Genomic DNA, 24,540 nt, shown 5'->3' on the forward strand with positions numbered 1-24,540 from the left:
CACTGAAAAACACGGAGCTGGATGAGATCATTCAGGCAGAGGATGTAGGTCGAAAGAAGACGCCCGCGACCGCCGACGGTGAAAGGAAGGCGAGACCACCTCCACCCACGCGGCGCTTGCGAGTGTCACGTGACGCAGCCAGCGCGCGCAGGAACCTGAGCTGAGAACCCTCGCAACCGGGAGTCGGCGGCAGCCCCGGGCCCGGGGGCGGGGCAGGGGGCGGGGCAGCCTGGCGATGACGTCAGCGCATGACTGGGTTTTTATGAATGAAAGGAATCCTGTGCGTGAGTAATTCCGGGAAGCTCGCTTTACAACTGCGCGCGGCTCCAGCCCCCTGCGCCACCCGCTTCACAACAAAACTTTGGCGAGGCGCTCCCGGGAGCTCGGATCCAAGGGATCGGCGCTTCGGACCGGAGAGGAGACAGCCCAGGCACTGGCTGGGACAGCCGCGGGGACCGCCCCGAGACAAGCTCGTGCGAGGGGTGCCAGGCCTCGCCGACCGAGAAGGAGGTAAGAGACGCTGGTAGGGGACGGAGACCGAGCGCCCGACCCTGGGAAGAAGGTTGTTGTGCCCAGGTTGGCGCTAGCGGCTTCCGGGCGCATCTTTCACGGGGATGGCGAGCGTCAGGGTTGGGGGACCGGGATGGGGGTCGAAACCAGCCGGGTGGGGCGGAACGCAGACCCGGAGGAAGCGAGCGCAGCTATAGCCCCGCGGCGGGGGGGTGCACAGACGTGACTCGGCGAGAACAGCCTGGGACCGCTGCCCGCGGCCGTGCGTGCGCGGTTTGTTTACGTCCGCGGGCGGCGGACGTGCGCGAGTGTCCTGGCCCGCGTCCTGGGAGCTCTGCCCAGGCGTGTGCGCGCGCTGGGGTGTTTGCGCGTGTGTGCATTGAGTGTGCGTGTGTCGCGCGCTTTTCTTGGAGCCTGTGTGTTCCTCTCGGAGGGCGTGTCCTAGGGTGACCGCAGCAGTAAATGCGGAACGAGGACCTGAGCTAGGGAAGCCACCCAGCCCCGGTCACACGGAGACTGGAAATTCTCGCCTAAACCGCCCCTTTGCCACCAGCCTGGACTGCCTAGTTTCTGCTGTCCCTGGAGTTTCCCAGGGCCCTAACCATGTGACGCCAGTGGTCCCCCGCCCAGAGCTGGCGCCTGCAGCAACAGGGTGGGGCGGAGGTACCAGTGTTCCCACCCGGCTGATCTGGGGGTGAGGTAAGCCAAAGCCACCATTCACCTGTCCCCCTTGGATCTGGTAACAAAGTGAGTGGGAGCCCAGGTCCTTGTTTTCAAACTCCCTGGGGAGGACAGACCCTTGGGGCTCTGTCCAGCCTCTCAGGCTCAGGAGAAACCGGAAGGGCCAGAAAAGCCTCAGCAAATTCGGGGTTCCTGCTTGATGGCTACTGTGGCTAGTTTGGGTCGCCAGGCTGTACCTTTTTGGTCACAGAGGAGATGAGGTGGAACTAGTGACTGCCTTCCTAGGAGTTTCAGCCCGAGGGAGGGACTGGTTAGACTGGACCCATCCACTGGCTATGGAACCCTGGAATCAGTTAAGCTGCCCTGGGCCTGGCAGGGCCAACAGGTGTAAGGGTGGATGGTCTTCCTGCCTGGAGAGTTCATGGAGCCCTGCAAAAGCACCTACTTGTTCGGTCCAGCAGCCAGAAGGATGGGCTGGAGAGATCATTTGGTCCAAATCTGTGTTCTCCATGGTCCTCTTGGAATCATGGGGTGGGGTGGGTGGGAGTGGAGCTTTCTAAGGTGAGGAACTAAGGGTCTATTAGCTTTGTCCCTTTGTGCCCTGGTGATCCAAGCAGTACTACTAGGAAACCTGCACGGCAGGGGGGCAGTGGAACTGAGGGCTCTCTGGCAGCTAAGACACGCACCCTGTTTGCAGGGAACTGTGGGAGACAGAGGCAGCAGCCACCACCACCACCCCCCCCATCCCCACCCAACCTCCCTGTGCGTTTCCCAGCCAAGGGCTGGGTGTTCAAGAGTACATGGGGCTTGAGTAAGGGGGTTGTAGTCAGCAGCCAGGCAGGCCCGAGGAGGAGAGGAGTGGCTGCTTGGCTTTGTCACCTATGGAAAGTTAGTAGCATTACAAAAAGCTTCATGGAGCCAGAGATGTAGCTTAGTGACACAGTGCTTGCCTGCCAAGCATGAGGTCCTGAGTTGGATTGCCGGAACCAAAAAAAAAAAAAAGCATATATCCCAAAAAGAGATTGGAAGAAAGAACCACCAAAGTAATGCAGAGCACAGCTGGGCGACGTGCGGGGAAGTCACTGGTTTAAAAGTACAGAATAGGGTCCTCACTTAGGGCAATCAAGGAAGGCTTCCATGAGCAGGTGGCCAGTGAGCCGGGCTGGTGGAGTGCAGAGGCTAAGGTGGAGGCCTCGAGGGCACAGCACCCCTGTGGGCTGCAAGGGGAGGCTCAGAAACGGCAGTGGCTCTATCAGTTCAGCCAGTCCCCAGCCCTCTGACAGCTCTGGAATGGAGGAGGTGAAACCAGAGGGCAGTGAGGAGGTGCTGTGGCTCTGATCCATCTGGAAGAGGGGGCAGCCCTGGCGGAGGGATGACAGTCCCTGTGGTTGTCTTCTCAGGCCACTTCCAGGAAGCCTTCCCTGATTTTCTTTCCCTTGCTCCAGGGCCTCCTTCCCTTGGCTGGTAGTCTCCACACTGTGGGCCAGAATCTCCCACTCTAAACCTTCCATCTTTGCTGGAAGGTGCCCTAAGCTCAGGGGAGGCTTGGCATGGTGGGAAATGGAGGCTCAGAGAGGGAGAGTGACATACCTGAAATCACACAGCAAGTATGAGTGGGTGGCAGAACTGGGGTGAACCGCAGGCTGCTGGTGCTGGTTCTTCCCGCCTTGCTCCCTTTCAGCAGGGAGGAGGCTCCACAACACCAGCTGCCAAGACTCAAGAAAACACATATTTTCCCTCTGTCCTCACAGAGCAAGCAGCCTGGCTCAATAGGCAGAAAGGGGCTCCAGCCAGCGGGGGACCAGTGAGGGGAGGCCACAGGACTGGGAGCCACCCGTGGGCAGCCACCAGCCTCCTAGAGCAATTGTGGTGCCTGTGCCGCCGGCAGCAACCCTGCCATTCAGCTCTGGTGGCTTTGGGGACAGGAGAAGAGGTCAAGAGGGGAGAGGTCCCAGGGTCAGCCAGGCTGGTGGCCATCGGGGACCTGGCACCTTGCCTTGCACCCTGTCGGGGCTGGAGGCTGAAAGCCTGGGGTGACAGGAAGGCCCCCCTCCTTGTGACTTGTTCTCTGCATGACTGCTGAGTGAGGACATTCCTGGGCACACGTGGGTGCCTCAGCTGACACGGAGAGGAGGCTGAGGGACTGAGGCCAGGCCAGGGCATGGAGAGGAGGAAGAGCGGGTTCGAGCCTTCCTTGGGCTGGGCATGGGGGTGCACACCGTGATCCCAGCATTTGAGAGACAAGAGGCAGACTGGAAGTTAGAGGCCATCCTGGATTACACAGTGAGATCCCATCTCAAAACACCAAAACAGCGCGTGCGCGCGCACGCGCGCGCGCACACACACACACACACACACACACACAGCCCTCCTTGGCCCTCAAGGCATTAGGCCCAGTGCAGGCTTCCAATATCATTTGAAGAGGGGGTGGTGGCCAGTTCATCTCAGGGCCACCCTGGAAGGCTGTGTCCCGAAGGATTCTGAAGTTGTATCCAAATCAATGGAAAACAGCTCTGATGTTGAGAAAGACTGGGGCTGGGCTGCTCACTGGGAGTAAGTGCTGTGACATTCGTACTGAGAGCAGAGAGAGGGGTGACAGAGGACGACAAGCCCCCATGTGCAACTCCTGATCTTACCTGAGCCGCTTAGATTTTACACACTGATATTGGGATGATCATCTTGCTTTACAAGGGAGGAGACCTGGGCCCAGGGGGAGGGTGCACATGGTTCTCTGTGCCCTTGTCCTGAGTACTGTGTGATGCTGGACCACTCTGTTGCCCTCTCTGGCTTTGACTTCACAGAGCTGCCAAGAGGTGCAGGCAGAAGACTGAGAGATCAGGAGTCAGTCCGGGATTCCACAGTTATGCACAATCTTCTCCATTTGCAGGGAGGCAGTTCTTTGCCGGCTGTGTGACTGCAGGCAGGTTATACCCCTCTCTGGGTCTCTACCCAGCCCACCCCCAGTTAGGGAAGGAGGTGGAGCCAGATGGTTGTCAGGGCCCAGCTTGGGCAGCGTGCGATGGTGAATCAGGGCAAGGGCCCTGTGCTGGCTGGGAGTCAGAGCAGCAGTTTCACAACATCCCAGATGTGTACCGCCCCTCACAGTCCATCCACTCCTTCCACCCAAAGCCTGCGAGTTGGGGATGTTCTGGTCCTGTGGATGGAAAATGGAGACCCAGAGAGATGGCCCTGGTTCTCAAAGCCTGGAGCACACAGGCATGGGACTCACACTCAAGCTGGCCTCCGCAGCAGGGGTTTTTCCTTTCCCCTCTGGGCAGGGCATAGGGTCCCTTCTGCTCTTTCCCATGCTCTTGGTCTCTGGGACATCTTCACCTCCCAGGAGCCAGATGGAGAGGCAGGAGAAGTGGACACAGGGCCAGGAGGTTTTTCTCATCAGCTTGGGTTTGATCTTGGTTCAGACACTAGCAGCTGGGCGGTGCCAGCCCACCGTGCACAGCACACAGCAGACCTAGAGCTCCTCACCCCTGCCTTGCACCAAGGGGTTACACAGCTCACTCCAGACGGAGGACAGGGAGGGCTTCCTGGAGGAGATGTCAGCACCCAGGGCAGGATGAACGGGAGGCAACCGCTCATCCTGGGGAAGAGGGTAAGGAGAAAAGCATTATGTCATGGGGCTGGGGCCAGGCCCAGCTACAGGAAAGTGCGGGCGGGCAGGAGGAAGTGAAAGAAATTCCTCCCCGCTGGAATGCAGAAGGGGGCGGGGTGGTGGGGTAGGGACCTGGGGTGCCTGGTTCTCTGGATGGCAGGAGCATGGAAGGTTTTGGTCTATGAGGTGGCAGGTCAGGCTCACAGATTCACAGCGTGGAAAAATCCTGCCGTCGCCAGGAGAGGAAGCTGGGGCCAGCAGAGCTGGGTGCTGGGACCTCCCCAGGTGTGGGAAGGTGGCCCTTCTGGTAGCATATGAACTGGAAAATCAGGCAAGGCTCTATGTGATTTGTCTAGGCAGGGTGGGGGCGGGGCTCAGAAGCCCCTAGGAAGAGCTAGGTGGGTGGGCAGACACCCAAGTAGGGAACTGAGGCCAGGACCCTCAGTGAGCCCACGGGTTCAGCAGCATGCGGATCTACCCTGTGAAACAGGCCTCACCTGCTGCCTGCACAGGAAGCTGAGATGGGTCCTAAGTCCTGGCATAAGGCACAGGTCCCAGCTTCTCCCAGCTCTGCCACTAGAAGCCTGGTGCCAGCCGGGAGTGGTGGTGCACACCTGTAATCTCAGCACTGGAGAGGCTGAGGCAGGAGGATCACTGTGAGTTCCAGGCCGGCTTGGACTCCATAGTGAATTCAAGGCCAGCCTGAACTACATGTGGAGACCCTTCCTCCTCCTCCTCAAAAGGAAGCCTAGAAGCTCTTAAGACCCTCCCTGCTCCAGGGCCACGGCAGCTGCCTCTGCCAGGGCATCTCTTGAAGTGTCAACTTCCCTTTCCTGTCCCACTCCTTCCTTTCCTCTGAGCTGCCAGACTCCTGACTGTGTGGGCCAGCAGGGGCTGGGGGTTCCCGAGAAGGCTGGATTGTCCCCACCTCAGCCTGAGTCATGCTGAGAGGTCAACAAATACTTGGGCATCTGCTGTGGCAGGCAGTGTTTAGGCCCTGGTGAGTGGGACCAGACAGACGCTGAGTGAATCCGTAAAATGTATGTGAGTAGTGATTCTATGTAGTGGAAAGTGCAATGGAAAAAGAGGAGGGGGAAGGGAGCGTGTGTGTGTGTGTGTTGTGTGTGTGTGTGTGTGTACACGTGTGTGTACTTGCGTTTTGTGTATCCAGGCTGGGAATGCTGAACTAGATGAACTTTTTTTTTCTGTTTGTTTTTTGTTTTAGACATAGGGTCTTCCCTTGTAGTTCAGGCTGGCCTTGAACTCACTATGTAGCCCAGGCTGGCCTCAAACTCCTGGCTATCTTCCTGCCTCGGCCTCCGTGGGCTAGGATTAGGATTACAAGTGTGCACCAACCTGAACATTAAGGATGAGGAAGCAGACGTGGGAGCTGTCTAGGGATTGAAACTGCCAGGTGGAGGCAGCAGCTGGTGCCAAGGCCCTGGGGTCGCTCACTGTGTGCCAGGGTACAACAAGAAGGCACAGGGCTGAGATCAGGAGCTCAGATCAGTGGCTTCTGTGGTGTCCTGGCTTTGCTATCAGAAATGGAAGCTAAGGAGGGGTCCTGAGACAGGGGTGAGAGGATCTATCACCTGGGGAGAAAGCAAGGCACAGAGAGGTTCACTGAGCTGGTAGGATCCCATGGTAGCAAGTGGGATGCCCTCCAGAAGGGTCAGTGTATCTGGCAGCAGGTCCTTGCACTTTGCATCTCCCCAGGTGTCGGCCCAGCATGTTGGAGGTAGGGGTGAACCCGAGTTGGCGCCACAGGCAGCTCAAGGAGCCAGGGCCTGGGTGGACCTGTGCCTGGCATTTGATTTGGTTTTGTTGTGTTGAGGTGGTCTTGCTATGTAGCCCATAATATGCAGTCCTCAGCCTCAGCCTCCTGAGCTATTGCATTATAGGTGCATACCCAGCTGGACCATGTTTGGTTTGCTTTTGTGGTAGTTCTGAAAAAAAATTTTTTCCCTGTATTTTAGGGAAGGGTCTCACTACTAGATCAAACTCATACTGATTCTCCTGTTTAAAGCCTCCCAAGTGCTGGGATTGCAGGCATGTGCCACTACACCCAGTCTCAGTTGCCTTCTCAGTGGGCCTTGGGGACAGAACAGGAGGCCCAGGGATCAAACCCCCTCATCCCACTATGCCCCCCCCCCCCCGCGTGTCTGCTAGCAGGTGCTTTAATCCACTGAGCTATTTGGCTGGCCCTGTAGTGATTTTGGGTTTGAAACGGGGTCTTGCCAAATTGCCTAGCTGGGCTTGAACTTGTGATTCTCCTCCCTCAGCTGGGGTTACAGGTGTGTGCCACCCTGCCTGGCTGAACCCGGTTTTTGCCCCCTGAACACTAGCGGTCTGGGCGTTGCTAATGATAATGCACAGGGGAACTGACAGGGGAGGAAACTGAGGCTCACACTGAAGGGGTGATAAGATCAGATGGGGGCAGTAAGCACCGCTGCTTCAAAGGGCTGGGAGATTGTCCCCTTCTCCAGCTCATGGCAATGACTGCTGCCCGCCAGATGTTCCCTCCATGAGTTTATATTCATCTGTCTCCCCATTGCTGAGGATACGGCAGGGTGCAGCCAGGTGTGGTGGTGCATAACTATATCCCAGCATTCACAAGGCCGAGGCAGGAGGATCACTGTGAGCTCAAGGTCAGCCTAGACTGCAAGGCACTATCAAAACAAACAAACTCCAAATCAAATTGGCCTGTTTTGGTCCCATGTAGAGGATGAATGCCTGGTGGCAGCCACTTTTTTAGTGCATCTTTTTTTGAGCATCTGCTGTGTGCCAGGCAGGCACTGACATCAGCACTGAGGCAGTGATCAGACAGGCAGTGCCTTAGTGGGCCTACGTTTTGGTGGAAGAGCATGGGTAGGAGAAACAGATCTTAAATTAGGCTGGGGACCAGAGATGGTGGCCTGCACCTATAATCCCAGCTTCTTGGGGGCTGCAATGAGAGGATCAAGGGTCAAGGCCAGCCTGGACAGTGTAGTGAGACACTTTCAAAAAGCAGAAATGACTGCTGTGAGGGTTCATAATTGTGGTTAATGATGTCACATGGATGCCTTACCAGGATGGTCAGGGAGACCTGTCCAGGAGGTGGCATTGGCAGAGATGATAAGGCATCGGTGGGGAGACAGAAGCCTAAAGAGAACAGCAAGTGTAAAGGCCCTGAGGTTGGAATGATCTATTGAAGAAGGCCACTGTGGCTGAGCCGGTGGGTCAAAGGTGGGAAGTATTAGTTCTAAGATAGCAGGGGCCTTGAGGGCCAAGATGGTGAATTTGGATTTTAGTTTAAGTGTGTGGGGGAAGGGTGCCTTAATCCGGTTCTCCCCTAGGTCTCCAGCCCAGAGTGTACCTGCTGCAGGCATGTCTGTGGATCCCTTGGCCAGCAAAGCCCTGAAGGTGAGTCAGCAGTGGCCCCCTCCCCACCCACTCGTGGCCTCGCATCCCAACTTCCCCTTTCCTTCCCAGAATCTCCAGGGGTGGCTCTGCAGGCGACAGGAGTTCTCTGTGGCACCAGGACAGGTCACTTCCCGCTTTAGGCCTGCTTCTCTTTTCTAAGGTGCTTTCCAGGCTGAGTTTCTCTGGCTGAGCCTAGGACTTGACGCTTGGTTAGTCTTCACCCGAGTGCTGGCACAGCCTCCTTCTGTGTTCCCATCCAGCTTTGCCTGGTTTGGTTTCTCTTTTCTCTTTTCTTTTTTCTGTGGAATGGGGAATTGAACGCAGGCCCTTGCACTTGCCAGGCAAACGCTCATTCTACTGAGCTATCTCCCCGGCCCTGGTGTCTCCTTTCGGATTGCTGTTCTCCTTCAAGGTCTTAGATCAGGTCAAGCCGCCGCCTCGAAGGCCACGGCCAGAAGCGGCAGGAGTACATCCCAGGCCTCAGTTTCCCCACACCCATAGGTCAAGCGCGAGCTGAGCGAGAACACGCCGCACCTGTCGGACGAAGCGCTAATGGGGCTGTCGGTGCGCGAGCTGAACCGGAACCTGCGCGGGCTCTCGGCCGAGGAGGTGACCCGGCTCAAGCAGCGGCGCCGCACGCTTAAGAACCGCGGCTACGCCGCCAGCTGCCGCGTGAAGCGCGTATGCCAGAAGGAGGAGCTGCAGAAGCAGAAGTCAGAGCTGGAGCGCGAGGTGGACAAGCTGGCGCGCGAAAACGCAGCCATGCGCCTGGAGCTCGACGCGCTGCGTGGCAAGTGCGAGGCGCTGCAGGGCTTCGCGCGGTCGGTAGCCGCGACCCGAGGGCCCGCCGCCCTTGTGGCGCCCGCCAGCGTGATCACCATTGTCAAGTCCGCGCCAGGCCCCGGGCCTGGTCCCGCCCCCGGCCCCGCCCCCAGCTCAAGCCCGGGCCGGGCCAGCAGCACTTAGTGCAGGCTGCGCCCCGCCCACATCCCCATCGTAGCCACGCCTCCCCGGCCCCTCCCTTCCTAAAGTGCCTCAGCCCATCTCTGTTCCCAGGTCTACTTTCCCTGCCGTCCTTTGTGGAGAACACATTCCCTTCCTGGGCTCCGACTTTCTCTTGCAGTCCCTCAAACTGGGCCCTGGGGAGGGGCACCTTTGCTAGGTTGGCAAGCATCTGGGGCCAGGGCTTCTGTGGCTTGAAAGCCTTCTTAGACGCGGAGGGACTAGAGGTTGGAGCCAGGTCTGGGAGAGGAAGCCATGCCCTGGAGAGTTGGGGAAACTGTTGGAAGAGGCCAACATGCCCTCCCACCCCCCCACCCCCATCCCGAACTCAGTGGAGCGTTGGCACCGTGGGTGACGGGGCTGTCCTGCTGGGCAGGTGCACTGAGGAGACCTTGCTTTGGGCCTGATGGTGCCCGGCTTTCCAAAGCCCCAGGGGTCCCAGCTAGTGAGGCCCAGCTAGATGGGGACCGCCCCCCCCCAAGCAGATGGGAAAATATTCAAAGCCACCTATCCCTTAATGACCCAGCTGAAACCAAAACAGACTTTTTCACTGCTACTCCAGGGTTCCAACCAAAGTTTTTTTTGGGGGGGGAGGAGGGGGACGAGACAGGGACTGATGAAGGTGTGAGAGGCCTCAGAGCCAGTGTAGCACAGCTGTCTGATGGGTGGGGAAGAGAAGCAGAGGGAGAGAGAAGGTGACACATGGCAGAGTGGAAAGGGGCTGGTGAGCCAGAGGAAGGGGACAGTGGAGGTGACCACTGGGAGGTGGAGAAGTGAGGAGACAGATCCTGCAGTCCCGCAGCATAAAGTGTAGAGAGCCCTGCGAAGTAAGGGTCCCACCATGCCCTTGTGTCCCCTGTGGGGTGAGGGTGGCACTGCCACTGCTGTGGGGAAGCCCAGTCTGACCCCACCCTAGTCCTGTGTACACCCCCCCCAATTAATTAATGCAAAAAACCTAAGTTATTCTCCCCAGCCAGAGCCCAAATCCTGCTCCCTGGGAAAAGAGGCATGTGGCCCTGAGCTGGGCTTTATATTTTATATCTGCAAATAAATCACATTTTATCTTATATTTAGGGAATGCCAGGTGGCAACAACTTTTTTTAGGAAACTGCCCGGCCTCCAGAATTTATTTATTTTCCAACTTACAGTGAGCGACTTATCCGCCTTCTGTATTTTGTAGACTTTCTGAATAAAGTCACATTCTGTTTTCCGCAGAGATGTGTGTCCTGGGCTGTGTTTTGTGTTCTGGGTGAGCGGCTGGGGGGCACTGGGGCAGGTCACCACCCCTATCACTAGCTCTTACACACAGGTAAAGGGTGAGTGGATAGGAAAGGGATGGTCAGTACTGAAACCTGGTCTCTACGAGGGTTCAATTCCCTGGGACACCTGTGAGGAGCACTCAGTCCCACCGGAGAAGAATCCTGAGTTTCAGAGAAACCTTCCCAGCACTTTCCTACCAAGGTCTGCCTACAGCCAAGCTGGAAACCTTTCTCCATGTTCCAGAAGGCAAGGAGAGAAGGGACCTCCTCCGTCCCAGCCTATGGGCTTGGAGCTCAGTTCTGAGTTTTGTCCTAGGCTCCCATTTACATCTACCCACCCACCAGGCCTCCCGGGGCACCCTGGGAAAGAATGGGATAGATTCAGGGAATCAGGGTTTACGTACAGCTGTATGTCTTTTCCTAGTGGTGTCTGATCTTGGAGTTTTATTTGGCTTCTTAAAGCCTCAGTTTAACCCAGCAGTGAAACAAAGGTGCTATGAAGTCCCAGCTGTGAAAAGCACTGGGGCTCCAAGGGCAGAGGCTGGAACAGCAGAAGCAAGTGTTCCTGTTATACATGGCTGGGGTGAGAACCGTATGTGGCAGGTGGGGAGAGATGGGGGGCTTGGGGGAAGGTGCAGGATTTGGGCACAGGAAAGGGCCAAACCACATGGCTGGGCCAGGTACACCCGCCTTCCTCTTGGGTTGGGGCTCTGCCAAGATGTCCAGCCTGAAATGCTGAGCACAGGCCTGTGGCACAGCTCGGGCAGCAGGAAGCAAGGGACAGGTCAGCTGTTTATCTCTGACCCTTTGCTGGCTGGGACTCTCCCCTGCCCACACAGCATTCCTGAGCACGCTTGTCAGTGTCAAGCCAGGCCCCTGAAAGGCATGCGAGGTGGGGGCAAGGTGCCGAAGGCCTAGCGCCCTGCCCAGGACTCCCGATTCCTTGGGTGCCAGGTGGAGGATGGCTCAGGAGCCCAGATTCCAGAATCCCCGGGAGTCCCTTTTCCCCCTGCGAGACGCCTGTGGAGAGGGCCTCAGTGGTGTGGGGCCCAGACCACCTCAGCCCTCTGGGGTGGGGAGGTGAGCCCGGTGAGCACCTAGCTAGGAACCCAGATGCTGACTTCAGTTCCCGGCAGTGCAAACCCTATCAGATACCTGTTACACATAGGAGGGGGACACCCCTGCCCACCCCACTACACTCAAACCCACAGGGGCAAGAACAAACCTCACCACAGGCAGAAGAGATTTCAATACAATCTATATTATCTCATATATATATATATCTTCCTCACTTTATTTGCTCACTTGTCACGCATTTAAAATGTCAGAGACCAAAATAGAGTGGCTTTCTGGTGGAACTCATGGCAGTCATACGACGAGATATAAAACTAAGGGACTCTGTCTTCTCATACATCATACAATTAATTTTTCAAGTATTTTTTTATGTACAAAGAACTACTCTATCTGGAAAAATTAAAAAACAAAACAAAACAAAAAAACAACCCAATGTAGGTTATACATACTAGGAAGGAGGGGCTGGAGCAGCTGGGCCTGGGTTTCCATCCCCGTGTCCCCAGGGATCACTTATTCCTTGTCACTGAGCTCCCCAGCCCCACCCACCATGCTCATAGGCACAAGCCAGGATGGGCAAAGACCAAGAGGGGCAGGAATCAGCAACACACTTTGGCCTGGAAGGAGGAGGAAGATACGTCAGAGAAATAGATTTGTAAAAGCCAACGTGGGAGGGAGGCAGAGCTGCACCTGCCAACTGCCTTCTAGGGTGGCCTGAGACCATCTGGCTTGGCCCACCCAGACAGGGCAGGGAGTTGGCCACCAGCACCCCACACATGGCCCCTGGGCCTGAGGGGAGAATGAGGCCAGGAAGGCTAGGGCCCCATCACAGTGCCTCACAGATCCTGGGAGAGCCTGTTCATTCCAGGAATGACCAGAAGAGCGAGCTTCCAGTGTGCGCCACAAGGCAAGAACCCTTCTTCTTCCACCAACTTCTGCAGCCCAAACCGAAGCACTCCCCAGGAACGTACACTCCCAACACTCTTCCTAGGACATGGCTGGCAGAAGCCTAGCCTATCTAGGCCTCCAGCCCTGGGGACATGGGCATGAGGCAGGCAAGGAGAGGGAACTGGCACCCCTGGCCACCGCTGCAGCCTGTCCATGGGCACCTGGCCCAACACTGCAGGATCCTGAGTGCCAGCAGCTTACCAAGGACCTGGGGACATCTGGACAGATGGGGGGCTGGAAGGGACTTTCATGTGTGACTAAGGCACAGAAGAGATGGGCAGGGGGCCAGACAAGGCAGAACAGCAAGCCCTGTGTGGGCAGGGGTTCGGGACAGGAGTCTAGGACCAGTCCTCCCACCTCAGGGCCCCTGCTGCAGGGCCATCCTTCCTGTCCTTCCTGAACACCGTCTGAAACATGGAGGCCAGACCTAACCCCTGAAGGGAACAGAGGCCCCAGAGGCCCCAGCCAGGAAGCAAGAGCTCGGCTTCCAACTCCATCGAGTGGGACCCAAGTAGCACAGCCCAGCTATCCTCAGCAGGCCAGGAGGAAGGGGTAGGAGGTAGGCAGAGGGTGGCCACAGAGGATGAGGACAGCTACAGGTCAAGGGGCCCTTCTTCACCAGAGGGGCCAGAGGCACGGGAGCCCCTTCCTAGGTGGGGCCCGTGGCTCCCGGTGTCTGGCTCTGATCCTTGCAGCATGCTGGGTGGGCCTGGGCCAGCGAGGGAGGGAGGGCACACTGGGTGCTCACACTCCCTCCTCCTGCTGGCCGGAGGTGAGCGCCCGGCTCTAGGCTATAGCATGGGACGAGGGAGTGAGCAGGGAAAGCCCAGGTCAGGGTATTGCACAGTATGGGGTGGACAGGGCCTGGAGCACTGCAGACGAGGCTGGTCCCCATGTTGGGCCTGCGCATGGCTGGTCCTGGCAGGGCTGGTCCCCAGGAACCATATCTACCACAGGCCAGGCAGCAGGGGTGTGGGAGCTGCTCCCAGAGTCCTCTGCCCAGTGCAGGGCTGGCCGTGTATAAATATTCCTGAAGGCTCATGGGTGAGCCTGGGCTGTCCCCAGGGTACTGGGTTGGGCTGTTCCTCTGGAAGATACGTTTCTCTGGTCCAATAAATAAAGGGCACTGGCAACACTGTGCCTGCTGCCTCCTGGCCTGGCTGAGAGGCTGAGGAGGGCATGTTGCCCTAGGCCGAGGCACCCACAACTAGAACTCGTCATCAGAGCTAAGCAGCAGAGTCTTCTCGGTGTCACGGGTGCTACTGAGGCTGTGGGAGCGTGACAGGCCATGGGCACCACCCCGCCAGGTGGGCCCGGGCTCCAGGGTGGACTGCTGCGTGTACTGCTGATAGGCGGGCGAGAAGTTGTGGATGGCATCCTGCACGATGTCGTGCGGGTTCATGGTTTCCTTGAGGCTGCTGGAGATGCTCTTCATGGGGGCACAGCGGCCTGTGGGCAGGAGATGCATGGCTAAGGGAGAGCCATATGTACTGGGGTAGACCCACGCCCAGGCAGGCCATCCAGTCCTCCCCTCCTGGGACAGAGGAAAGCAGGGACAGGATGCAGGTGCCTCTGCTGGCTGGGAGTTCAGCACTGGCAGCTGGGCAGGCAGGCAGCAGGGGGCCTGGGTGGAGAACAGCAAGCTGCCGGCCACATGCCCCACGCCCCACACGAGTGCGCTTGGCACCAGAGCCAGACCCAGGTCCCAACACAGGGAATGGTGTGTCACCACAGGCAGGGGCCAGTTCATAGCGGCCCATCAGTACTGGGCTGGCCCACTAGCTCCCCACTGAGGGCAGCAGCTCCCTGCCCTGATAGCTTCCTCCTAGTGACAGCTCCCCCAGGCCACCAAGCTCAGCCCTAGATGCAAGACTTCTGACCCAGACCTGAGTCTCTCCACCCTGTGTTCTGTTAAATGCCCCAGCTCTTCTTTAACTGCCCCAGGTCCCAGAACTGAGCAGGACATAATCCAGAACAGGGGCCTTTCTCCCAGCCCAGTGCCCCTGAGGATGGGATGGGTACACAGAGGGGCTACAGAGAGGCATGCCAGTGACAAGTGACCAGAACAGACGTGCAGGACAGACGTGCAGACAGAGCAGGACCTACCGTAAGGGCCGTAAGTCGGCACTGCCCAAGGCCAAACCCAGGGCAAGTGCAGGGCAAGGGGGCAGGGAAAGAAGCCGGAAAGATAAAGAAGACAAGAGACAGCTAAGTGAACAGGCAAGCCTATCCCTAGGTCCAGGGACACCCCCCCAGTCCCTAGGGCTCTTGGGGCTGCAGGCTCAAGAAGACACCTGCCTTGGGATGACTCCTCCCAGGTGTTCAACAAAGGACCAGCAGCAGGAGTTGTACCCTCACACCTGAGCTAGGATACCCCACCATGAAGTGTCCCAGGCTTGGCTGGGACCCATCTGCCTGGACATAGCCACATGCTTCACAAACCTTGAGACATCTCCCGGATGAGAACAAGGATGACAGAGTGTGTGTGTGTGTGCGCGCGCGCGCGCATGACACAGCAGAGCTGGTGTGTATGTGTGTGTGTGTGTGTGTGTGTTTAAGGGACTCTAGCCTGGGACCAGCAGGGAGGTGGGCAGGGGCAGGAGTGGCAGCAGCTTGCCTGGCCTGGCTGCACTGCCAGCTGGGGTATTCATGGGGCCACGTGCGGACCTCCTTGCCCCCGAGGTAGCCCTGGGCTCCAGGCGCAAGGGCAATTTTTCCATGGGTGAAGGCTCTGCCATACCAGGTCCAAGAGACATGGCCCTTAGCATCAGGTGTATGTCAAATCCTTCACACTGGCGCCTGGTGGGAGACAGATGGGGCAGCAGCCACCAGCACCACCAGGCAGGGGGTGGGCACAGAGCAGGTGTGCAAATAGAGTCTGATGCAGCTACTACTGGCAGGTGTGCTGGGGACAAAGTCCAGCAGAGGCATTTTAAGGGCCTCTGTGCAACAGGGCAGGAACAGCGAGAGAGTAGGCCGAGGAGCCCTGCGCCCCTCCTTGCTACGCACACAGCCTGCAGGGGACCGGGGAAGTGCATTTTTCATCTTAGGAAGAGAGCTGACCCCTGGGTGGACAAAACGGACAGCTTCCCTGTCTCCCCAGCCTCTGCTCTTCCTCCTAGATGGAGCCTTCTGTGCCCGCCTGGCACACTGCTGCTCCAGGTACCCAGGCGCCCTGAGCTCTTAAGCATACTGTACCTCCAGGCCAAGGGCAGCAAGGTCTCCGACAGTGCCCCCCAGCACTGTTAGATGTTCTCTAGGACACACTCCTGTACATCCAGACCTGCTAACCCGACTCCAAACAGGATGACTGGCAGGCATCAAAAAGCTGTTCAAAGCCAGGAGTGTTGGAGCACATTTACAATCCCCGCACTCAGGAAGCTGAGGATTGTTGCAATTTTTTTTTTTTAAATGTATTTTTGGTACAGGGTCTACAGGGTCTCATTAAGTAGATGGAACTTGTAGTGATCCTCCTATTTTCAGCCTCCCAAGTGCTGGGAATACAGGTGTGCGCCACCATGCCCAGTCTCAACTGCTGTCTCAGTGTGCCCTGGGGGCGGGGCCGGCAGGGCAAGCTGGGGATCGAATCCCAGCAGCTGCGCTCTGCCTAAGCAGGCGCTTTAGTCTGCTGAGCTATCTGGCAGGCCTTATTATGATTTTGAGACAGGCCTGGGCTACAAAATGAGCTCAAGGCCAACCTGAACTGCATAATGAGACCCTGTCTCAAAATAAAAATTAAACAATAGCAAAAACATGTTGTTAAAAGCTATTACTATCTTCTCTGTTTTTTACAAGGTGTTTGTTTTGTTTTTTAGAGAACTTCAGAAGGGCAGAATTATAGGACAGAGCAACTGTTGCTGTTACGCCTCCCATTTGCTTTCGCTCTCTTGCTCTTTGCCACTGCCATGAAAGGCTGCCCTCTGCCATGTGCTGCTCTGCCTTGCAGCCAGCTGAGCACGGACTGAAATCTCCCGTAACTGTGAGCTAAATAAGCCGTTCCTTCCTTAACAAAAAAAGAATTATAGGACAAAACAAATAACTGTACAGTGTGATGAAACTTGTCTATGTGTTAAAGTGTCTATTCCAATTTTCTCTATCATCTCAGGATTTCCACACTCAGGCTCACTGCGTGAGCCAGGGGGCTTCTGGCTCCCTAGTACGGGCACAAGGCCAGGACTCCTCCCACTGTGGAACCTTTCCCAGGAAAATGGCCTGGAACTTCCCGCTCCTTCCCTGTCCCTGGACCTCCTCACACCTTGGGCGTCCAGCCTCTTGTCCGCGTAGACTTTGTAGGTGAAGGCATGCCGCAGGGCCAGGGCTGCGAAAAACATCTCCACGCAGATGATGAAGTCCTGGTAGCCAGCGGCCACAGTGCCCTCGCCCACAGAGACACGGGCTGAGTGGATCTTGGGGATGGCTCCACACTTCTCCAGGATGGCCAGCAGCATGCCTGGGAAGAGAGGCACTGTCTAGCCCAGACTGGGCCCCCTCCCAGGCCACCCTCTTCCCCTAAGCTCCACCAGATGCCCACATGCCCTACGAAGATTGGAAGAGGTCACAGTTGTTCCTCTAAAACAGAATGGTGACACAGAGCCAAGGCCTCCAGGAACTCCACTGTTCCAACTCGCTGTCAGCCACCAAAACCAGAACATCAATAATGACACAGAGCCACTGGGTCGCCCCCACCCAGGAAATGGGACCCCCAAAGTTTCCTAAGGGGCTGTGGAAAGCTCCAGATTTCATCCCTAGAAAGTGCACAGTGGGCTGAGGGCCCTCTGAGATCCACATTGGCACTACAGCACAGTCCAGTGGTCTGGGCTCCACAGCCCTAGCGACATGAACAGAAGGGAGGGACGGGGCTCAGAGGATGGGGATGCAGGCATTGGGAGGCTGGGAGGAGGCTGACCTTGCCAGAAGGAGAGGAAGATGACAGACTTGACCATGAAGAACTTGAGGACAGGGCTGTAAGGGCTGAGCAGCTCCCGGGTAGCGAAGTAGAAGAGGAAGAGGGCGTAGAGGGCCAGACTGACAGAGATGTTGTAGATGATGGTCACATACAGGTAGCCACTGGTGACACTGTAGAACAGGCACACGCTGCTAGGACCGAGCCTGCTGAGGGGCAGGGCCCAGCCTCTTCCGCCCTGACCTCAGCTGGTCCTCCCAGCTCTGCAATGAGCGCTGGAGGATGAGGTGGACAATAGAGGGCACTGGTAGCCCTCGACTTCTACTGCCTTCACACCATGTCCCATTCAGGGACCATGCTTGAGGCCACAGCCTGATGGTCAAATGACAAGTATCAAAGTAAGTGACACCAAGCTTTCTCTGCTACCCTTTCATGTGGCCAAGTTACCTCCCCCAGCTGCCCCCTGCTCAGGCGCCTGGGCAGGTGGTGCACAGGTAGTGGTGGGTAGGACAGCTTACAAGCACAGGCCTAGAATGCAGTTACTTTCAGCAACCCTACTACATGGACAATTGATGGTGCAGACTCTGTATATGGGGCCTTGGGAGTGGCCACTGCCCCTCTGGCACAGGGGGTCAAGTGCAAGGGTGACCGCTGCCAGGATCAGGCTGGAGGTGCAGGGAGACGTAAGCACCGTGACAGCCAGCAAGCGCAGGACCATGGGCCCCTGAGCCGGGGTACTGCTGCAGAGCCAATATTCCTCCCAGGTGCCCAAGGGAAGACCCGCTGCTTACTCGAAGTCCCCGTCCCGGTACTTGCCGAAGGCCTGGAGGACCACGGTGCTGACGGCCATGAGTGGCTTTACCACGCAAAACTGCAACGTGGCCTGGGAGGGAGAGAGGGGGAGGTCAGGCTTGAGCATGAAAAAGACCTCCTCTAGGGGCTGGGCTGAGAATGAAATGTTGGGGACAAGGGAAGGCTCCCGAGCATCCCCGAGGAGACCTCTGTTAGCTTGGCAAGGGAGGAGAACTGTGGGAGGCAGTGACAATGCAGTGCAGCTGTATTAGGGTGGAACAGCTGGGGGGACACAGGGGAAGAGCCAGGAGGGCAGGGCACAGGGGCAGGAGACACCATCAGAGGAGGCTTGGAGGGAAGGGAGCACCACAAAAGCATGGGGAGACAAGAGGGGCCACGCTCCCTTGCCACACAGAGGATAAGCTCAGGCAAAGGCCCAGAGGCTGAGCCCAGGGGAGGAACAGCAGCAGGGGTGGCTGGGAAGACAGGTGTGCAGGTGCTGGGGGCCTCAGCACTCGGGGTGAGCCAGGCCCTGCTGAAGACTGCTGAGGGCCCCTCCTGCCCTCCTGGCCCACCCTATGGTTCCCTGACCCTTGCTCTAGGTCCAGCCCAGGCCTCCCGACCTGCACTGGAGACAGCCCACAGGAATGGCAAGGAGGGACAAGACACAGAACACAGGACACGACTCAGGCATTGACTCTGGAGTCCCCAGAGCTCAGACTGAATGAAGGCCTAGCAAAAGGGACATAACCCGCCTCTCACCTGGGGTCACTGCTATGGGCACAGAAGTGCCAACGAGCAGTGGCCTCCTGGAGGTATGCTCTCAACGCAGGCTCTGCGAACCTGCTCGGCCAATGGATGTCCTCGGCCAGGCTCCCACGATCCTGCAGAGGTCCTACAAACTCTGGGGGTGTCCATGGGCCCCAGAACCACATACCTCACAAACTAGTCCACCTATGTACAAGGCCCCCATGATTTGGAGTGGGGCTAGGCAGGGAGGCTTCCAGACACTGGGCTGCAGCAAAGAGCAGCTTGTGCTTTGGGACCGCCACACAAGAGGCACATGTGACAGGGAGGGCTGCCAGAAAACCCCACAGAAGTCCCTGGGCCCCAAACCCTGGCAGGAAGAAGTGGGACAGACTCCCTGTGGGAAACAGGAAAGTAGCAGCAGCAGGTCACACGGAGTGCAGGGGAGGAGCCGGCCAGCTTACTGCGATGCCACCACTATCTCCTGTCACAGATGAAGAAACCGAGGCACTGAGCAGCCCAAGTGGCACATGCGACAGTGGAATCCAAGCCACCAGGCACCAGAGCCGTTGCCAACCTCACCCCGTGTCCGCCTATGGTTTCCAGGACAGGCTGGATGTCGTGCCACCTGGGGAGCCTCAAGTGCATGCCCTTCCGGCTGTCCCAGACCTTCTCCATCAAGCTGGGTGGGACACCAGCCTGGGACTCTCCTCTGAACAAGTGCTCTGGGAGCACCCTGAGTGCTGAGCCCCTCTGGGGCTTGGAACAGGAAAGGGGCCAGGGCCCTCGCGCATTCTTTCCTTCCACCGTCTTTCCTCTCTCCTCTCCTGCCAGCATTCAAGCCCACGGGGCTGGGGAATCATTCACAACTCAGTGGCACTTGCTGTGATCATGAGATGAAGACTTTGTGAACAATCTAATCCTCCAAGCAGGCCATGAGTCACTGCTGCACCTCGAACCTGGGCTGGCAGCAAAACCTCTCGAAGAGTCACTCTTGATGCCCTGCCCTGCCCTGCCCTGCCCTGGGACAACTTTAACTCCTTCCCTGCAACCCCAAGGTAAGAGTCTCAGAGACAGCCCCCAGAAGAACATGAGGAGACACAGCCGTGCAGGCCACTTGTCAGGAGGCCCTGAAGGTGTGCGGCCATGGGCCAGCCTCCAGCCACAGGCTTCATTTCCCTGCTGACTACGTGATGCTAGAGGGGCTGACAGCAAGCCTGCGGACACCAACACCAGGTCTCTAGATGCCGCGATACCCTCAGACTCCCCCTAGCAGGAGCCGCCGCTCATTGAAAGCCTCCCCTACTTGCCCTTATCTGTGCCTTACAAGCACCCCTTCAGATAAGCATCATTTTACCCACTTGACAAAACAACAAACTACACTGGGGTCAGGGATATAGCTCAGTGAGGGCCGGGATATAGCTCAGTTGCACAGCGCCTGCCTGCTGAGTGTGAAGTTCTGAGTTTGCTTCCCAGCACCAAAAATATCCACCCCAAAACAAAACAAAACAAAACACAACAACCCAAAACACTACACTCAGAGAAGTTAACTGCATTATTTGAGGTCACACAGTCAAAGGAGAAGCTAAAGTTCAGGGTGGATGGTCAGACACTCTAGCCCAGACACTGTGTGGGACAGCAGCATGCTGCCTCTAGTCAGCCACTGTGCACCCCAGGAGGGTAGCCGAGGGAACTAAAAGCAGTGGGACGTTCCACTAATGTGGGATGAAAGCAGACGCCACACAGGCCTGTCTGTCCTGGATCTTTAGTGCCGAAGCTGGCCTGTCTCTGGTCACAGCCAGTAACTTCTTAAACCGAGATTCTAGAATCTCCTCCTCTGGTTCAATCACACAGATACTTGGTCAAAAGGACCAAGACTCTGGGACCACCTCCTCCCACCCCAAGCTATAGCACGCATTCCCAGGATGCTGTGCACTGGCCCCGAGCACATGCTGCCACCCGAGCAGCTGGGCCACGAGCCTGAAGGGATCCCACAGATGCTCCCAGCATGCTTCTTTCCTGGCCCAGGAGTGCACTGAAGTCACCAGTCTGCTCCCTGTCCAGGTGCTGATGATGACACTCACCTGCTTACAGAACCGCAGAAATCCGATGGAGTAGGTCTTTCCCCAGAGGCAGCATGTCCCGTACACGCAGCTGGACCTGGGAGAGCCAAACGCAGGGGAAGGGCTGGTGAGCTGAGCAGCAGCACTTGGAAGAGACAGGCTGGGGGCAGGGGGCATCCTCACTCACACTAGACAAACAGCAGAGCTGGGGTGGCCTGCGAGAGGAAGCCAAGCAGCAGGATACAAGGCAACAGGGCTGCCTGGGCCACAGGGTAACAAACCAACTCAGATTATACAAAGTTTAAAACCATCAAGGGAGAAACACTACAGGAAAGGACAAGGACGATAGGAAGACAGAGAAGGCGCATGCCAGAGATACCCCCAGGAGTCACATAAATGGCCTTCGTCAGGAAGTGCAGGAGAGATACAGCTGATCAAGGTTGTCGCCACAGAAGGTCTGCGTGTCCAACTGACCCCAGGACAGACCAAAGAAAATAAGGTCCTGTGGGGCTCCGGGGAGACACCGTACTCACTCGATGGGCTTCCCTCTGATCTCTGACATGATGGCGCTCTCTCCCCCAAGGTACTCATAGCACAGGCTCAGGAAATTGTAGATGACCAACGCTGTGGAGAGGCCCAAAGACAAGACTGAGACCAGGAGCACAGGTAAACAGCAGGCAGAATCTTAAACCGCCACGGCCATGAGCAGCAACACAAGGAACCTCAGAGATCAGGTTGTGCAAAAGAAGCCAACATCCCATTTGTAAGTCTGAACTCAGGCACAGCTCAGTCACACAGCAGGCAGACCAAACATGGCAGTGGCAGGCGAAGGAGGCCCGACTGCAGGGCTGGGGAGGGCTGGGGCGGCAGGACTGGCAGCGTGTAGTTCTGCAATGAACTGATATTGGCTTGCTAAGTATTTATTAACTTTATTCCCCTATTTGTACTAATAGATCACAGTTTTATACCAAAATAACACTGCTGGGATCTCAAGAGAAATTCTAAGCATTAAGACTGAGTGAAGAACTTTCACATACTGAGCAGTGGAATACAGCCCAGAGTGCCATGAGCTCTAACAAAATGGGGTGCATAGAATCTTGCCAAAAAGTCTTGGGGTGCTTGGTCAGCTTGCTGAATCGGAATACAGCTTAACATCATAAAGACCCCAAATCTACAACAGCAAGTGATGGCACAGCACAAGTCTGCTGAGAACAGGGAGGCAATGACTCAGCAAAGCGCTGGAGATCTGCAGGGGGATGTTTTCTGCTGGGCTGGCTGCGGGGGGCCACAAGCACACAGACGGGCCAGCATCCCACGCTGCTGCTTTGCAGCATCAGACGCCACTTGCCCTCTGTCTGAGGCTGAGCAGGTTCTGCATCTGTCCTGCTTTTGCCTGGTGCCACTGTCCCTGAGCTCTCCTGGTGACCTGTGACCTGAGCTTCTGACTTGGGGGCTTCTGCTCCCAGCCCACGGATCCTGACTGGCAGCCAGCTTCCCTGTAGTACTTCTTGCCCTGGATTGTTCATCCATTGCTTTGGGTCATCTCAAAGGGGGGCCCTGGGCCCCGAACCAAGAGCTCTGGACGCTGCCTGCTGTGACACAGATTGCCACTGTCCACAGTGAGCCACAGTCATTTAAAGGAGACACGTTAGGGCAGAGGGTACAGCTCAGTGGACAGTACAGGCCAAGCACGCTGGAGGCTCTGGGTTCCAACCCCAGCACCATGAAACTAAGAGAATATAAAACAAGAGAAAAGCACAGTGCTGCTTTCCTGAGACGTAAGAGCCACACATAATCAGAACGATTCAGGAATAGTGATGTGGGGAGTAAATAACATAAAAGAACAAAGCAAGACCACTGAATAAGAGCCTACCCTCCTCAGATCACAGGCCCAAATTTGGCACCTGGGCAGGGCACAAGCGTCTACCTACTTGAACCCAGGCATACAGAGCCCTGCAGGTGTATTTTTAGGCAGAAGCTGGCCCTCAGCAAGTTAGGAATGAATGTACTGGGGTACTGTGTGCCACTCCCAGTTGCTGAAATCTATGAAGGTCTCCCATCATCACAGCCCAGAGCACATGCCACGCTCTACTGTGATGGGTCCTTTATGTACAGTGAGCAGAGGGTTTGCATCCAGCCAGGCTGTGTGAGCCGTGTGGGCCTGTGATGTCCTAGTGGGGATAAGAGGACCACTTGCTCTGACAGCTGGGCACAGGCTGTCACGGCCACTGCTGCTGTCCACTCATGACAGGGCCAAGGATCCTGTGCACTGCCTGGCTGGAACAGAGGCAGCCCAGGATGTCTGGTGACAGCAGGGCCTTCCACTGTCTCCAGATCACTCTTTTTTTTTTTTTTTTTTGGTAGAACCGGGGATTGAACCCAGGGCCTTGCACTCGCCAGGGAAGCACTTATTCTACTGAGCCATCTCCCCGGCCCCCAGATCACTCTTTACTGACAACTGGGGGTAGGCACCTGGCCAAGTCTGCAGTCAGCCTGCTGGCAACCTCGTCCAAGACACACAAGGCCAAAGGGATGATGCGTTCACCCTTGCGCTGTGATACCTCCTCCCTGGAGCACTTCCTTCCTTTGGGGAACCCGGGTAACTGCAGTGGGAATCACATTTTGTGACATCTGAAAATGATTCCTCTCCAATTTCTTTTCATCCATCTATTTCAAGATCTTTGATCTTTTTTTTTTCTTTTCAGAACCAGGGATTGGAGGCCTGTCTCTCCAGCCCCAAGATCCTTGATCTTTTAAAGGTGCTCTGGGGCCAGCCAGTCTGTAAAATACCAATTTGCTGACAGTTTCTTTAAAGAATCATTAATGAGTCAATAACAGACTCACTGTTTATTCGAGAAAGGAGACAAGACAAAGTCCCTCGGACATGACTCAAGCAGCCCAAGCTGGGCCCATCTGGACCAATCCCGTCCCTTGTTAAGAAATTACAGAACCATACAAACTGCCACCCCCCATAGCCCAACAAGGGATAGTGGGAATCTCTACCCAATTACAAAAACAATGCGAAGGCCCAGTGGCCCTGGACCCAAGAGCAGAGAAGCTGAGATGTGGCCAGCTCCTTGCCTGGCACCCTTCTGATTGTGGTTCAAGTTTGAGTCCCTAAGGAGGCCCCAGAAATGCAAAATGACCTGCACTTCCTTAAGTTCCCACCATAGGCTGTACACCAGGCTCGGTCTAGGCCCTTGGAACATATAAGTGACTGAGGGATGTGCAAGTCCAGAGGGAAGGCATGGTCTCTCTCTCCTGTCCTAGATTGTCAAGCAACTGGAATTTTCTGTTCCATTGTAGGTAAAAAAATTTTTTATTTTTTTATTTTTTGAGACAGGGTCTTGATATGCAGTTCAGGCTGGCCTTGTGTTCACTTTTTTTTTTTTTTTTGGTGGGACTGGGAATCAACCTCAGGTTCTTGCACTTGCCAGGCAAGCACTTATTCTACTGAGCCATCTCCCCGTCCCTGTGCTCACTTTTATAGCCCCCAGGCTGGTCTCGAACTCATAGCCATTCTCCTGTTTCAACCTCCTGAGTGCTAGGATGACA

General features: G+C 56.5%; 2 protein-coding genes across 7 annotated transcripts in view; one reads left to right on the forward strand and one right to left on the reverse strand.

Moving 5' to 3' along the window:
• Positions 1-293: 293 nt before the first annotated feature.
• Positions 294-10,418, forward strand: Maff (MAF bZIP transcription factor F). Of its 3 annotated transcripts, none has more exons than XM_023718974.1 (3): positions 294-510; positions 8,134-8,200; positions 8,702-10,418. In XM_023718974.1, exons 2-3 carry the CDS (start codon positions 8,165-8,167, stop codon positions 9,164-9,166), a joined length of 501 nt encoding a protein of 166 aa, XP_023574742.1. In that variant the 5' UTR covers positions 294-510; positions 8,134-8,164; the 3' UTR covers positions 9,167-10,418. The 3 variants fall into 3 exon arrangements, with proteins under 3 accessions (XP_023574742.1, XP_004634750.1, XP_023574741.1); XM_004634693.2 differs by lacking the exon at positions 294-510 and adding an exon at positions 877-1,209; XM_023718973.1 differs by lacking the exon at positions 294-510 and adding an exon at positions 6,818-6,847.
• A 1,292-nt stretch (positions 10,419-11,710) lies between these two features.
• Positions 11,711-24,540, reverse strand: part of Tmem184b (transmembrane protein 184B) — a 45,240-nt gene continuing 32,410 nt past the window's right edge. For 3 of the 4 annotated variants that reach the window (XM_004634612.3, XM_023718975.1, XM_023718976.1), the window contains exons 4-10: positions 21,519-21,609; positions 21,007-21,082; positions 18,175-18,266; positions 17,387-17,556; positions 16,736-16,930; positions 14,587-14,607; positions 11,711-13,929 (exon numbers count right to left, since the gene is read on the reverse strand). In XM_004634612.3, coding sequence (XP_004634669.1) covers positions 13,688-13,929; positions 14,587-14,607; positions 16,736-16,930; positions 17,387-17,556; positions 18,175-18,266; positions 21,007-21,082; positions 21,519-21,609 — 887 coding nt within the window. In that variant the 3' untranslated portion in view covers positions 11,711-13,687. The remainder of the gene's footprint in view (positions 13,930-14,586; positions 14,608-16,735; positions 16,931-17,386; positions 17,557-18,174; positions 18,267-21,006; positions 21,083-21,518; positions 21,610-24,540) is intronic. The other variant, XM_004634613.2, reaches the window with a different exon arrangement.

Source organism: Octodon degus, unplaced genomic scaffold (genome assembly GCF_000260255.1).
Source record: "Octodon degus isolate 3935 unplaced genomic scaffold, OctDeg1.0 scaffold00064, whole genome shotgun sequence".
NCBI classification, from domain to species: Eukaryota; Metazoa; Chordata; class Mammalia; order Rodentia; family Octodontidae; genus Octodon; species Octodon degus.

Bases quoted from the DNA above. Each gene is read 5' to 3' on its own strand.
- Maff (XM_023718974.1), top strand. From the start codon at position 8,165: ATGTCTGTGGATCCCTTGGCCAGCAAAGCCCTGAAG. The intron at 8,201-8,701 runs GTGAGTCAGCAG...CCACACCCATAG, and splicing joins TGGCCAGCAAAGCCCTGAAG to GTCAAGCGCGAGCTGAGCGA.